The sequence below is a fragment of the Dermochelys coriacea genome, chromosome 7, assembly GCF_009764565.3.
Source record: "Dermochelys coriacea isolate rDerCor1 chromosome 7, rDerCor1.pri.v4, whole genome shotgun sequence".
Lineage (NCBI taxonomy): Eukaryota > Metazoa > Chordata > Testudines > Dermochelyidae > Dermochelys > Dermochelys coriacea.
In genome coordinates this window covers 101,031,950-101,044,524 of record NC_050074.1, presented here as the reverse complement: position 1 = coordinate 101,044,524, position 12,575 = coordinate 101,031,950, and the positions used below count along the sequence as shown (strand labels likewise).

The following is a 12,575-nucleotide window of genomic DNA, read 5'->3' as shown; positions in this document are numbered from 1 at the left end:
CACAGGTGCTACCATTCAATTTCACATGCTGGAATGTTGCAAAAAATAGTATTTCTTTTTCGGAGATGGGTGTGTGTGTGTGTGTGTGTGTGTGTGTGTGTGTGTGTATAAAACTGTGTTCATTTATAAACAAGTAGAAAGTTCTTAAAATGGATGGGGGAATATGTTTTTGGTGAGTAACAAACAAGGGAAAGCTTAGGACCAGATTGTTTTCGGCCTCTGTGCAAGTGTACAGAGGCTGTGGGTGTGTAAAGAGAACCTCTGCTTTGTCAATCTGTATGGACTTCTAGAAAAAGCTGGGCCACAAATGCAGTCCCTGTTCTCATCTGAGCACAGGGATGGTCACTACCAGTGTCCCAACAGGTGCCCAAAAGGAACAGAGTGGAGCAAGAGGACTAAGGGTTTGCAGGACTGGACTCTGGGCTGACTAAACTCTTATAACAAAGCAAAATCAGACCTACTTTCATGACTTTCTTTACCCATTACTAAAAACACCTATGTCGGAATGAAACACTAGCCTATGTGAAGGGCCTCAGGGAGGGAGTAGGAAGGAAGGATCAAGATGCAAGTTATTTGCACTAAACTTCTTAAACTATAAAAACAAAGGAATATGGATTTTTGTATTGAAGATACAACATAACGCACAATCTTATATAATGTATAAGAAATCTAGATCCACATTAATTGAATGGGTGTGTACAGAAATCCAGCTGTATGATGTTTACACATGCACGTTCTTACATTTTAGAAACCGAACATTGCCGCTTTGCAGGCTCTCCTTCTAGAAGCCCATAATATGGTTGAAGTGTCCCTGAAATGACAAAGTTTCACACGTCACAAAACAAAACCTAATTTAAAACTGATGCAGCATTTTTGTCGTGCAGTGAAACTCTTGGTCAAAGAGAAATATACACTATACAACTAAAAGCATCAGACCTTGAGCAGCTGAATGACAGACAATGAATCATTCTGGATAATCAAGGAAGTTTTTCAATGTCATTTTTATTGGGAATATGGTTCTCTTTTGGATAAGACTTTTATATGTTGGGTTAAAATGTTATGCATGCAAAAAAGTATACCACAGAATTGCATACAATATATTGACAATTTTAACATCTCATTGATGTTAACTGTTACCATGTTAGAAATCATACTCTCTTGATTAAATATAAAAGATATTAGCACAGTCCCAAATGGGATAAGTTTTTATTTTCTGGCTGGGGACTTATTTTAAAATTATCTTGTGCATTTTTATGTATACATTTTTACATGATTAAATAAACTATTTGTGGGTATATATTTTACACACAGCTCAAACAAAAATGACCCTCTCACACTGTGTAGCCTAATATAAAAAGGATTTTTTTTTTAAGTAATTCAAACAAGATTTGTTTTGGGACACATTTCCAAACTTCACCTGTGCATTTCTTCCCTACCCCACCCTTTACTTCTCTTACATTCAAGCTCTAATCCAGTGAATGCTTAAAAGTAGAAACTGTTGAAATAAAAACTTCCTCACCCCACCCCTAGTACTAGTTTAATTCAGTTGCATTTTTCACAGCACAGTATTTAAATGTAATGTTTACCTTGCCCCTTCCTATATTAGCTAACCAGTTTAAGCTTGAATCCTGTCCTCTCTATACTTTTAAGTGCAGACCTAAAAGTGGAAGCATTCAGGAATTGCTGATGTTAGTCAAGTTCTTTACATTCCCCATAAACTGCATAAAATCAGGATTTCCCAGTGCAAAACACAATGCTTATAAAAGGCCCACCAATAACCACAAAAAGGTTGTCTCAGCCCATTAGGCTTTGTGTCTGATTTACCTCAATCTAGCTGCCATATTTTACTTTAATTCATTTGTACTCCACTATAAACTGTAGAATGTACAGCTTCTTATGTGACTTTAACATATATTATGTTGTTCCTTGTAAAATCAATAGAGGCATGCTTTATCTTTTCCCACATCTCGGTTCCTCCTCCTTGTTATAGCCATATTGGAGTATTATTTCCAGGGTAATTATTTTGAAAGGTATCAAAATTGGATCTCTGTGAATGACAAGCCTTTAAATATTTTAAGGTGAAATTTGATGTCTGCAGAAAGTTACTAGTTAGCTGAGCTAATAACACCTTTGCTAGGCTTTATACTGTAGTCTGATACACTGCAATTTAAAATTGTTTTGTGAATGAAAATAATGTACCAGTTTTGGTTCCTGATCAATTGATCAAAATATGTATCAGAGTAGCAGCTGTGTTAGTCTGTATTCGCAAAAAGAAAAGGAGTACTTGTGGCACCTTAGAGACTAACAAATTTATTAGAGCATAAGCTTTTGTGAGCTACAGCTCACTTCATAGGATGCATTCAGTGGAAAATACAGTGGGGAGATGATTTTTATACACAGAGAACATGAAACAATGGGTGTTATCATACACACTGTAAGGAGAGCGATCACTTAAGATGAGCTATTACCAGCAGGTGGGGGGGGGGGAGAAGGAAGAAAACCTTTTGTACTGATAATCAAGGTGGGCCATTTCCAGCAGTTGACAAGAACCTCTGAGGAACAGTGGAGGGTGGGGGCAATAGTTTTACTTTGTGTAATGACCCATCCACAGTCTCTATTCAAGCCTAAGTTAATTGTATCCAGTTTGCAAATTAATTCCAATTCAGCAGTCTCTCGTTGGAGTCTGTTTTTGTAGTTTTTTTTTGTTGAAGAATAGCCACTCTTAGGTCAGTAAATCTAGTGACCAGAGAGATTGAAGTGTTCTCCGACTGGTTTTTGAATGTTATAATTCTTGATGTCTGATTTGTGTCCATTTATTCTTTTACGTAGAGACTGTCCGGTTTGACTAGCGTACGTGGCAGAGGGGCATTGCTGGCACATGATGGCATATATCACATTGGTAGATGCGCAGGTGAATGAGCCTCTGATAGTGTGGCTGATGTGATTAGGCCCTATGATGGTGTCCCCTGAATAGATATGTGGACACTGTTGGCAACGGGCTTTGTTGCAAGGATAGGTTCCTGGGTTAGTGGTTTTGTTGTGTGGTGTGTGACTGCTGGTGAGTATTTGCTTCAGGTTGGGGGGCTGTCTATAAGCAAGGACTGACCTGTCTCCCAAGATCTGTGAGAGTGATGGGTCGTCCTTCAGGATAGGTTGTAGATCCTTGATGATGCGTTGGAGAGGTTTTAGTTGGGGGCTGAAGGTGATGGCTAGTGGCGTTCTGTTGTTTTCTTTCTTGGGCCTGTCCTGTAGTAGGTGACTTCTGGGTACTCTTCTGGCTCTGTCAATCTGTTTCTTCACTTCAGCAGGTGGGTATTGTAGTTGTAAGAATGCTTGATAGAGATCTTGTAGGTGTTTGTCTCTGTCTGAGGGGTTGGAGCAAATGCGGTTGTATCTTAGAGCTTGGCTGTAAACAATGGTGTGTAAACATGTGGTGTGGTCTGGGTGAAAGCTGGAGGCATGTAGGTAGGAATAGCGGTCAGTAGGTTTCCAGTATAGAGTGGTGTTTATGTGAGCATTGCTTATTAGCACCGTAGTGTCCAGGTTGACATCTCTTGGGATCTCGTGTGGACTGGTCCAGGCTGAGGTTGATAGTGGGATGGAAATTGTTGAAATCATGGTGGAATTCCTCAAGCGCTTCTTTTCCATGGGTCCAGATGTTGAAGATGTCATTAATGTAGCACAAGTAGAGTAGGGGCATTAGGGGACGAGAGCTGAGGAAGCGTTGTTCTAAGTCAGCCATGAAAATGTTGGCATACTGTGGGGCCATGCGGGTACCCATCGCAGTGCCGCTGATTTGAAGGCATACATTGTCCCCAAATGTGAAATAGCTATGGGTGAGGACAAAGTCACAAAGTTCAGCCACCAGGCTAGCTGTGACATTATCGGGGATACTATTCCTGATGGCTTGTAGTCAGTCTTTGTGTGGAATGTTGGTGTAGAGGGCTTCTACATCCATGGTGGCCAGGATGGCGTTTTCAGGAAGATCACCGATGGATTGTAGTTTCCTCAGGAAGTCAGTGGTGTCTCGAAAATAGCTGGGAGTACTGGTAGAGTAGGGCCTGAGGAGAGAGTCTACATAGCCAGACAATCCTGCTATCAGGGTGCCCATGCCTGAGATGATGAGGCGTCCAGGATTTCCAGGTTTATGGATCTTGGGTAGCAGATAGCATACCCCAGGTCGGGGTTCCAGGGGTGTGTCTGTGTGGATTTGTTCTTGTGTTTTTTCAGGGAGTTTCTTGAGCAGATGCTGTAGTTTCTTTTGGTAATCCTCAGTGGGCTCAGAGGGTAATGGCTTGTAGAAAGTGGTGTGGGAGAGCTGCCTAGTAGCCTCTTGTTCATATTCCAACCTATTCATGATGATGACAGCACCTCCTTTGTCAGCCTTTTTGATTATGATGTCAGAGTTGTTTCTGAGGCTGTGGATGGCATAGTGTTCTTCACGGCTGAGGTTATGGGGCAAGTGATGCTGCTTTTCCACAATTTCAGCCCGTACACGTTGGCAGAAGCCCTCTATGTAGAAGTCCAGTCTGTTTCGACCTTCAGGAGGAGTCCACTCAGAATCCTTTTTGTAGTGTTGGTAGGAAAGTCTCTGTGGGTTAGTATGTTGTTCAGAGGCGTGTTGGAAATATTCCTTGAGTCAGAGACGTCGAAAATAGGATTCTAGGTCACCACAGAACTGTATCATGTTCGTGGGGGTAGAGGGGCAGAAGGAGAGGCCCCGAGATAGCCCAGCAGAAGAATCTGTCCTAAGATTAATTTAGGCTTGAATAGAGACTGGGAGTGGATGGGTCATTACACAAAGTAAAACTATTTCCCCATGTTATTCCACCCCCCCCCCTTTTGATCAAAATGTGTATTTTCTTCTCTTATGATATTGGCCAGAAGTAGCTGATTAGTCAAACAGAACGTAATGAGTGAGTCTATATATGCTGATCTTTAAGTAATCCGTGTCAACCCCATTACATTTTAATTCTTGACCTCTGCCTCCACTGACAATATGATCTCCTGTATCAAGCATGGACAAATGCTTTTGTTCCTAATTGCCACATGGCAAACCTACCTAGAAGGGTAAAAGAGAAGCCCCGTAAAGTTATAACTTGAAATTCTTATGTTTTGCGAGCTGAAATATACGGTGGGAAATAAATCTTTAGTAACACCACAATTCCAAAACTATCTAGGAAAACTAGAGCTATAAGAGGAGACTGGGATAAAGAAAACTCTCTTTTCCACCATCAGATATGTCTACTGAATGCACAAAATTTAAGGACAATATGAACAGATCATCCATGGTATTAGCCTTTCATAGATGCAACCACTTACCCAAGGGCTGAATTTTACCTGGCAAGGATTTTTCTTTTTCTTTGGGCTCATAAATTTGTTCTTACATTTACTGATGTAAAATTTAATGGAGAGGCACAAGGACTATTGCATTTCTAATACTACTGCCAAAATAGATATGTTATTTGAAATTATGAGGTATACACAAATATTACCTTAAGCTGGGTACAATGTATTCCAGGACTAATTTGCAACTGTGTAATTCATCAAAAATTAGTTTCACATTAAAACTGAAGAATCTTATTAACACTAATGCTGGCACTTGTAATTCTGAAAACCATTTTAAAAAGTTAGAGGTCAAAGAGTGACTTCTCTAAAATGGAAGTAACATTCTAAAACAATTTGGGTTTTGATCCAAAGATGCATTTTACAGTTTGCATGTGGAGAAAGAATAGGCAATGTGTTCACAAGCTTACAAAACTTGATAATTCAAGTTGATGAATAGAACAGATTCTTCAATTTTCAGTGACTTCAGTGGGAGGAAAGATAGTCAAGGGCAGATTTTTAAATATATTTAGGTGTCTACAGATTGCAGAGGTGCCTATTAGGATTTTTAAAGGTGCCTACTTGCCTAACTCACATAGGTATCTAACTTCTGTTGATTTCAATGTGCTTTTGAAAATCCCAGTAGGAATTTGATGCACCTTTAGGTGCCTACATACCTTTAAAAATCTGGCCCTCAATGCCTTACAAGAGATGCTTGTTTCTCATTGGACTGAGATCTATAACTGGCTTCTTTTAATTATTTTAAAAAGGTGATTAAAACTTAATCCAATGTTTACAACTAATGTTGCAACATTTGACTCTAGGCATGGAATCCTAGCCCTCTTGAAGTCAATGGCAGTTTTCCCATTGATTTAGCTGGGTCCAGGATTTCACCCTAAATCAGTGATACTCAGACCTCAGTGGTTCAAGCGCCAAGTTAGCGATCAACATTACCCAAAATAGCCACAGCAGTGTGAATTAATTGTTTGTTTCATTTACTATAGTATGGTCTATTCTTATTTAAACAAACAGTATGATGGGAAATATTTTATATGTGTGTGTGTATGTATATATATATATATATATATATATATATATATATACACACACACACATACATACATACATACATACACACACACATAAAATATTTCCCATCATACTGTTTGTTTAAATATGAATAGACCATACTATAGTAAATTTTATATAATTATATATATATATTATATAAAATTCTCACAGCAAAATGAATGATCAAGTATAATTTTTTTTTCCAACTACAATTGGTTAATAACAGTAAAAACATCCTGATTGGTTAATAACTTAGACTGGTTAAATCAGTGTTTTAATATCATGTGCTGCAAAGAGCTGCAGGAGACACATTAAAGAACCATTTGCGAGCCTCAGTCTGAGTATCACTGCCCTGGAGTTCAACCTTCTCCTCAAGATTGATTGCGATTCCATTCACATATCCCTCCCATTCTCCTACTGACTGCTCTTGCAGAACTCTGCTTGGATGGATTCAACAGTGGAGGGTGCAAACAAAATTTAATAGTAACTCTCAGAGTAATACATTTTTAGGGGCTTCCCTGTAAGCTTGGTGTGTGGATGTCCAATGCATGGTAAATCTTCTGTGGGATCTGGTAGGAAATGACACTGTAGAGAAAGCACTTCCTCTTTTGCCCATCTGAGACCCTAAGAGAACCCCAATACTAGATGGCTAGGGCTTCCCTCGTATGTAACAGTAAATTTCTCACACTGTTGTCAGAATACAGTAGAACCTCAGAGTTACAAACACCTTGGGAATGGAGGTTGTTTGTAACTCTGAAATATTCATGAGTCTGAACAAAACATGGCTGATCTTTCAAAAGTTTACAACTGAATACTGACTTGAAACTTTACTATGCCAAGAAAAATGCTTTTAGCCATCTTAATTTAAATGAAACAAGCACAGAAACAGTTTCTTTACCTTGTCAAATATTTTTTTAAACTTTGCCTTTATTTATTTATTTTTTAGTAGTTTATGTTTAATATAGTACTGTATGTATTTGCCTTTTTTGTTTCTCTTTGTCGCTGCCCGACTGTATACTTCTGGTTGAAATGAGGTGTGTGGCTGACCGGTCAGTTTGTAACTCTGGTGTTCGTAACTCTGAGGTTCTACTATATTTATTTAAAAGGTGTCTTGTAATATCATTTGAAAACTAATAAACTGGACATTAATATCACTGTGAAATGCATGTTACAATGCTGTTTTTAAAATTAAAATCTTATATTTTTCATAGTGAACAGACAAAGGAGGCAAAACAATTTCCCCCAGGCAAAGAAGAAATGCAAACACCTCTTCCGCTCAACTGCAAATCAAGCCAGGTGTGACCAGAGACAAGGACAACTGGGCTATTCATTTGTAATGCAGATTCCAGGAAAATCATTTGCATTGTAAATCAGAGGGGACTGCAAAATTAAGATGGCACAGGCTCCCTGGTGGACACAAAGCTGAAACAACAAGGAGTCCTTGTGGCACCTTAGAGACCCTTAGAGGGCTTCCTGACCTCCAAGACAAAGATAAACTTTGGTGACATAAGGAACTGCTGAAAAACTTTGGGGTGTCCATCAGCTGAGAGAACAAAGAAGCCAGCGCTTTGTATTTATGAAAGATGGGTCCTGCTAAACAGGCTGGAGAATGCTGACAACTTGGTGTGAGTTAAAAAAACTGTTAGACAAATAAAGGGACACAAATCAGACGTCAAGATTTATAACATTAAAAAATCAGTTGGAGAACACTTCAACCTCACTGGTCACTCAATTACAGACCTAAAAGTCTGAATCCTTCAACAAAAAAAAACTTCAAAAACAGACTCCAATGAGCAACTGCAGAACTGGAATTAATTTGCAAACTGGATACCATTAAATTAGGCTTGAATAAAGACTCGGAGTGGATGGGTCATTACACAAAGTAAAAACTATTTCCCCATTCTAATTTTTTCCCCTACTGTTACTCACACCTTCTTGTTAACCGTTTGACATAGGCCATCCTGATTATCACTACAAATTTTTTTTTCCTCCTGCTGATAATAGCCCACCTTAATTGATTAGTCTCGTTAAAATTGGTATGGCAACACTCATTTTTTCACGTTCTCTGTGTATATATATCTTCCGACTGTATTTTCCACTGCATGCATCCGATGAAGTGGGTTTTAACCCACGAAAGCGTATGCCCAAATAAATTTGTTAGTCTCTAAAGTGCCACACGTACTCCTCGGTTTTTTTTGCCGATACAGACTAACATGGCTACCACTCTGAAACTTGTTAGACAAAGCTATATTTTGCTAGAATTAAGTTTTATACACTAGAAAGCATGATGTTTTTGTTAGCCCTTTCATATCTCTTTCACTCTTACTTGAAATCACTTAAACCTATGTTCTTTTTACTACACACCATCTATGTTTGGGTAATAAGATGGTTTTGGGTATAACTCCAGCTGACCTAACAAGCTGTTGTGTGTACTGGTTCTTTGGAGGCAGCCAACTCAGTGTTACCTCTGCGAATATCCAGTAAGAGGGACCGGATACTGCATGGGAAATGGTTTTGGGGAGACGTGAACTGCAAGGGTTTTTGGGGTCATCCTGCAAGGAGTAACTGGGCTGGCCAGGGGAGATCATGGTGCTGTGAGCATGTTGCAGATATCAGGGCTCTGAGCCAAAGCTGCATAGCACAGAGGCACCCAAGGTTACAGGGGAGGAGGTGATAAAATGCCTTATTGGCCTGTATGAACCCCCAAAGCATCACACCATCGCTGGAACACTCAGCACAATATCTAAAAAAAAAAGCAAGCAGGTACCTACTAAAAATCTGAATAAAATGTTCAGGGACTCTACTCTTCTTTTCTTAACTATCTTAATGAGAAATACTAGTGGAAAAGAAGAGATGAGGTATTATTTTTTACTTAAAAATGCATTGTTACTTCAGCAAACTGCTTTTTAGAGCAAATTTGAAAAATGTTTGCAATCTCTATTTTCAACTTGATGCTGAAAACATATTAGTTTGTACTCTGCTAGCATACCTCGGAAAAGCTAAATCAATCTGCCTTTTTTATTTACATGCTTTATTCCTGAGAAATGTAACTGCGATTTTTATTAACTTTATGTTTTATGGATCTAATATTTAAGAACAAGTCTATCTTTTATGTCACAGTAAGAAGGTTAATATACTTACAGATTCTCCTGCAATACATCTTGGGCAAGGCTGGGCAGTACCTTTGCTTCCATGATTTTGAAAAATCTAACAAAAACATACACAAAACTCTCAAAAAAAGCAATTATTTGCAATTTTATTATAAAATGTATTTTTAACATGTTCTACTAATAAATAGTTATTTGTGGGGATGTAAACATACCGTTGAATTTGGCTTTTCCTTAAGGGTCTGAGAAATAAATTGTTCTGTGGTACCTTTCTGTTTAGAATCCAGCTCCATAGTCCAGTAATCCATAGCACATTCATTTAATTGGTGGCAAAAATCACTCTCATTTGGAATGGGCTCTAAACTCTTGCATACTCGTTTCTAAAAGAATAAAAAGCAATATTTACCTATCGTCATAAAGCACAGTCCACTGCAATTAAAAAAAGAAAATCCTGAAAACCCGTAATAGATGAGAATTGAACTCAAGATTTCTAAGTGTGCGAAATTTCCATAGCCTCATTATATTGAGGGGCTTTACAGAATAAGATGAGGATGGGTAAAAATTTCAAAATCATCTAAGTCCCATTTTCAAAAATGACTTAGACATTCCAGATCCAAAGTCCCATTGACTTTCAATGAGACTTAGGCTCCAGAATCTCTAAGTCACCTTTGAAAATAGGACTTAGGCTTCTAAATAACTTAGCTTTGAAAATTTTCCCCAATATCTTTTTGAACCAACTTTGTTTTTAGGAATAGCAACATTTTAATATGTGGTATCATGGTACAATAATCTACATTTTCCTCTCCGTACCCCAGTGTTGATCAGTGTTACATATTGGCCCATTAGCATAGATTGCTTTGCAGATCCCAATACTGTCTATTGACAGAGTCAATCTTCACAATGAATACCGAGTGAAATATTCTCTCTCTCCCAGTAGCATAAGAACTTCTTGGCAGGAGATGACTTGCCAGCAAACTAACCAGGCTCCTGAAGCATGGAAACTAAATTTAAAATTTGAATATATATATAAAAAAAATCCTGTTATGTAAAAATAAAATGGATCAATACGCTAGGAACCTCAGTGGAGAACAGTTGAAACAAGAACACTACTGAGGAATAAAGCATATTTGTAAAGGAGGTAAATCAAAAAGTAAAATATGTATTGTACTAAGAAAGTGAATAATATAATAACATAGCCTGAGAAGGTCCTCTAAAGACAGGCTTCTCTCCACTGGGAAAACATCCTTTTACCTTTGTTGTTGTAGAATTTGTCCTTTATTAAAGGCTATGGTATATCAGTACAGCAACGTAACTAACAAGATGTATGAAATGAAGGATAAAAGGAAAAAGTGATTTACTGCTATGCATCGTAAGAAATCAGGCTTATCAAAAATAAATTCAAGATATTGTTTTTTGGGTTTAAGATACTTAATATCAGTGAGAGAAATTTAGCATACAGAGTCATTGTCTGACAAAATCTTATCATACTGATGCCAAGAGAACTTGAAGTTTCTAGAGAGGTTGGCTGCACAGAAGGCTAAACTAAACTGGAATTCTATGAAAGCAAAGCATCATCTCAGGGAAGAAGAACAATAAACCAATAAATCAATTCTGACTGTGGATAGAATCCAAATAATGCAAGATCTATTAAGTTTACAATTAATAAGGCCCAACAGGTCAGCTGTTCAGAAAGCTTAGTTTCCACTACGCAAGATTACATCAGAATGACCCTTTATTTACCAGGAACAGTAAACTCAATCTAACGATCGTTTTATGCACTATATCCAATGTGGGTCCAGGGCTCAAGACAAGAAACACAAGGTCACATTCTATCCTAGGAAAGACAGAAAAGGACAGATCCCTCTACAGAGAAGATACACACCAACCTATCCTTTTAGGAGCAAAGTATGTGTGAGTGTTTGGAGGAGAAAGGGGAAGGTTTCCAGATAAATCTCTCTTCCCCTTGAGTACTGGTGAAGTTGCCACAAGTTTATTTCCTAGCTTTCCAGAATACACTGATTATGCAAGGGTGATACAGGTGGAGCAAGAACTAATATGAAAAATTAACTGAGCTAAATGCAATTGCAGATGGTTTTGAGAGACTGTCAACTGCTTTCTTGTAATTTTAAAAATACACACACACACACACACACACACACACAGAGAAAGATTTATAACATCTTAGAAGCTTCAATGTCAAAATGCCTATTCCTATTTTCTTTTGTTCTCTCCTTGCCAAACATTTTTTTCCTGTATTTACTAATAACCACACTGGCAGTTGTTTTGTTTTATCTTTTGTTTATAGTATATCTCAGCCTGTGTTCCAGCTGGATGACAGCATGTATGTACAAAACAGGCTCCTAACGTGCAGTCTTAGAGAATGCTGAGCCCTTTGCTAACCTTCAAGTCAAAGTACCTGGAAATTAATACAAAGTTAATAAGGAACTTCTCAAAAATTAGAGGTCTATCTTAAGTCAAGCCCCTATACAGGAAGAATTACCCAAATATGGAAAAGGGAACCATATAGATGAATAATGTGCAAAGCAGTGTGAGGGAGGCTAAGAAGAGATAAGAGGGAGAGAAGAGAGGACACAAGGAATCTTCCCCCTGCACAGGAACATAACAACTAGCTTTTTGCAGTTAAAGTACAAAGAATGATGAAGCCTAGTATCCAAAGTGGTGGTAGCCTTTCCAGAGAGGACAGCATTATGGCACCTTTACTCCTATGCAGCAGAATGCCCACCATGCCCTTTGAAAAGATGTCAGTGTCTGAGTTTCCTCTGGGCTTCCTGGGTACTGACTGCCACAAAAATGATGCCTCCAGAAGATCCTGCTCGAACCATAGAGATGCACACTACACCCTTTGTTGGCAGCAATTTAATAGCCACAGCCAGGTCCAAAGATTCCATGTTAGAGGGAAGCTAAAAGTGAAGAGTTTTGCTGTTTAAAAACAAAGTGTAGAGCTATGTACAGTGCTCTGTAAATTATAAATCAAGACCAGTTTCCCAGCATTAATATTAGGGGTAATCTTAAGGCTTCTACTATTAGTTTAAGTCTAAAACAGAAACCAAT

The 12,575-nt window shown here is 38.3% G+C and overlaps 1 protein-coding gene across 1 annotated transcript in view; it reads right to left on the bottom strand.

Moving 5' to 3' along the window:
* LOC119859291 overlaps nt 1-12,575 on the bottom strand; it is a 62,696-nt gene that overhangs the window by 45,309 nt on the left and 4,812 nt on the right. Inside the window, exons 2-4 of the mRNA XM_043518932.1 lie at nt 9,772-9,883; nt 9,538-9,603; nt 742-811 (exon numbers count right to left, since the gene is read on the bottom strand). Of these exons, the coding sequence (XP_043374867.1) occupies nt 742-811; nt 9,538-9,603; nt 9,772-9,883 (248 nt within the window). The remainder of the gene's footprint in view (nt 1-741; nt 812-9,537; nt 9,604-9,771; nt 9,884-12,575) is intronic.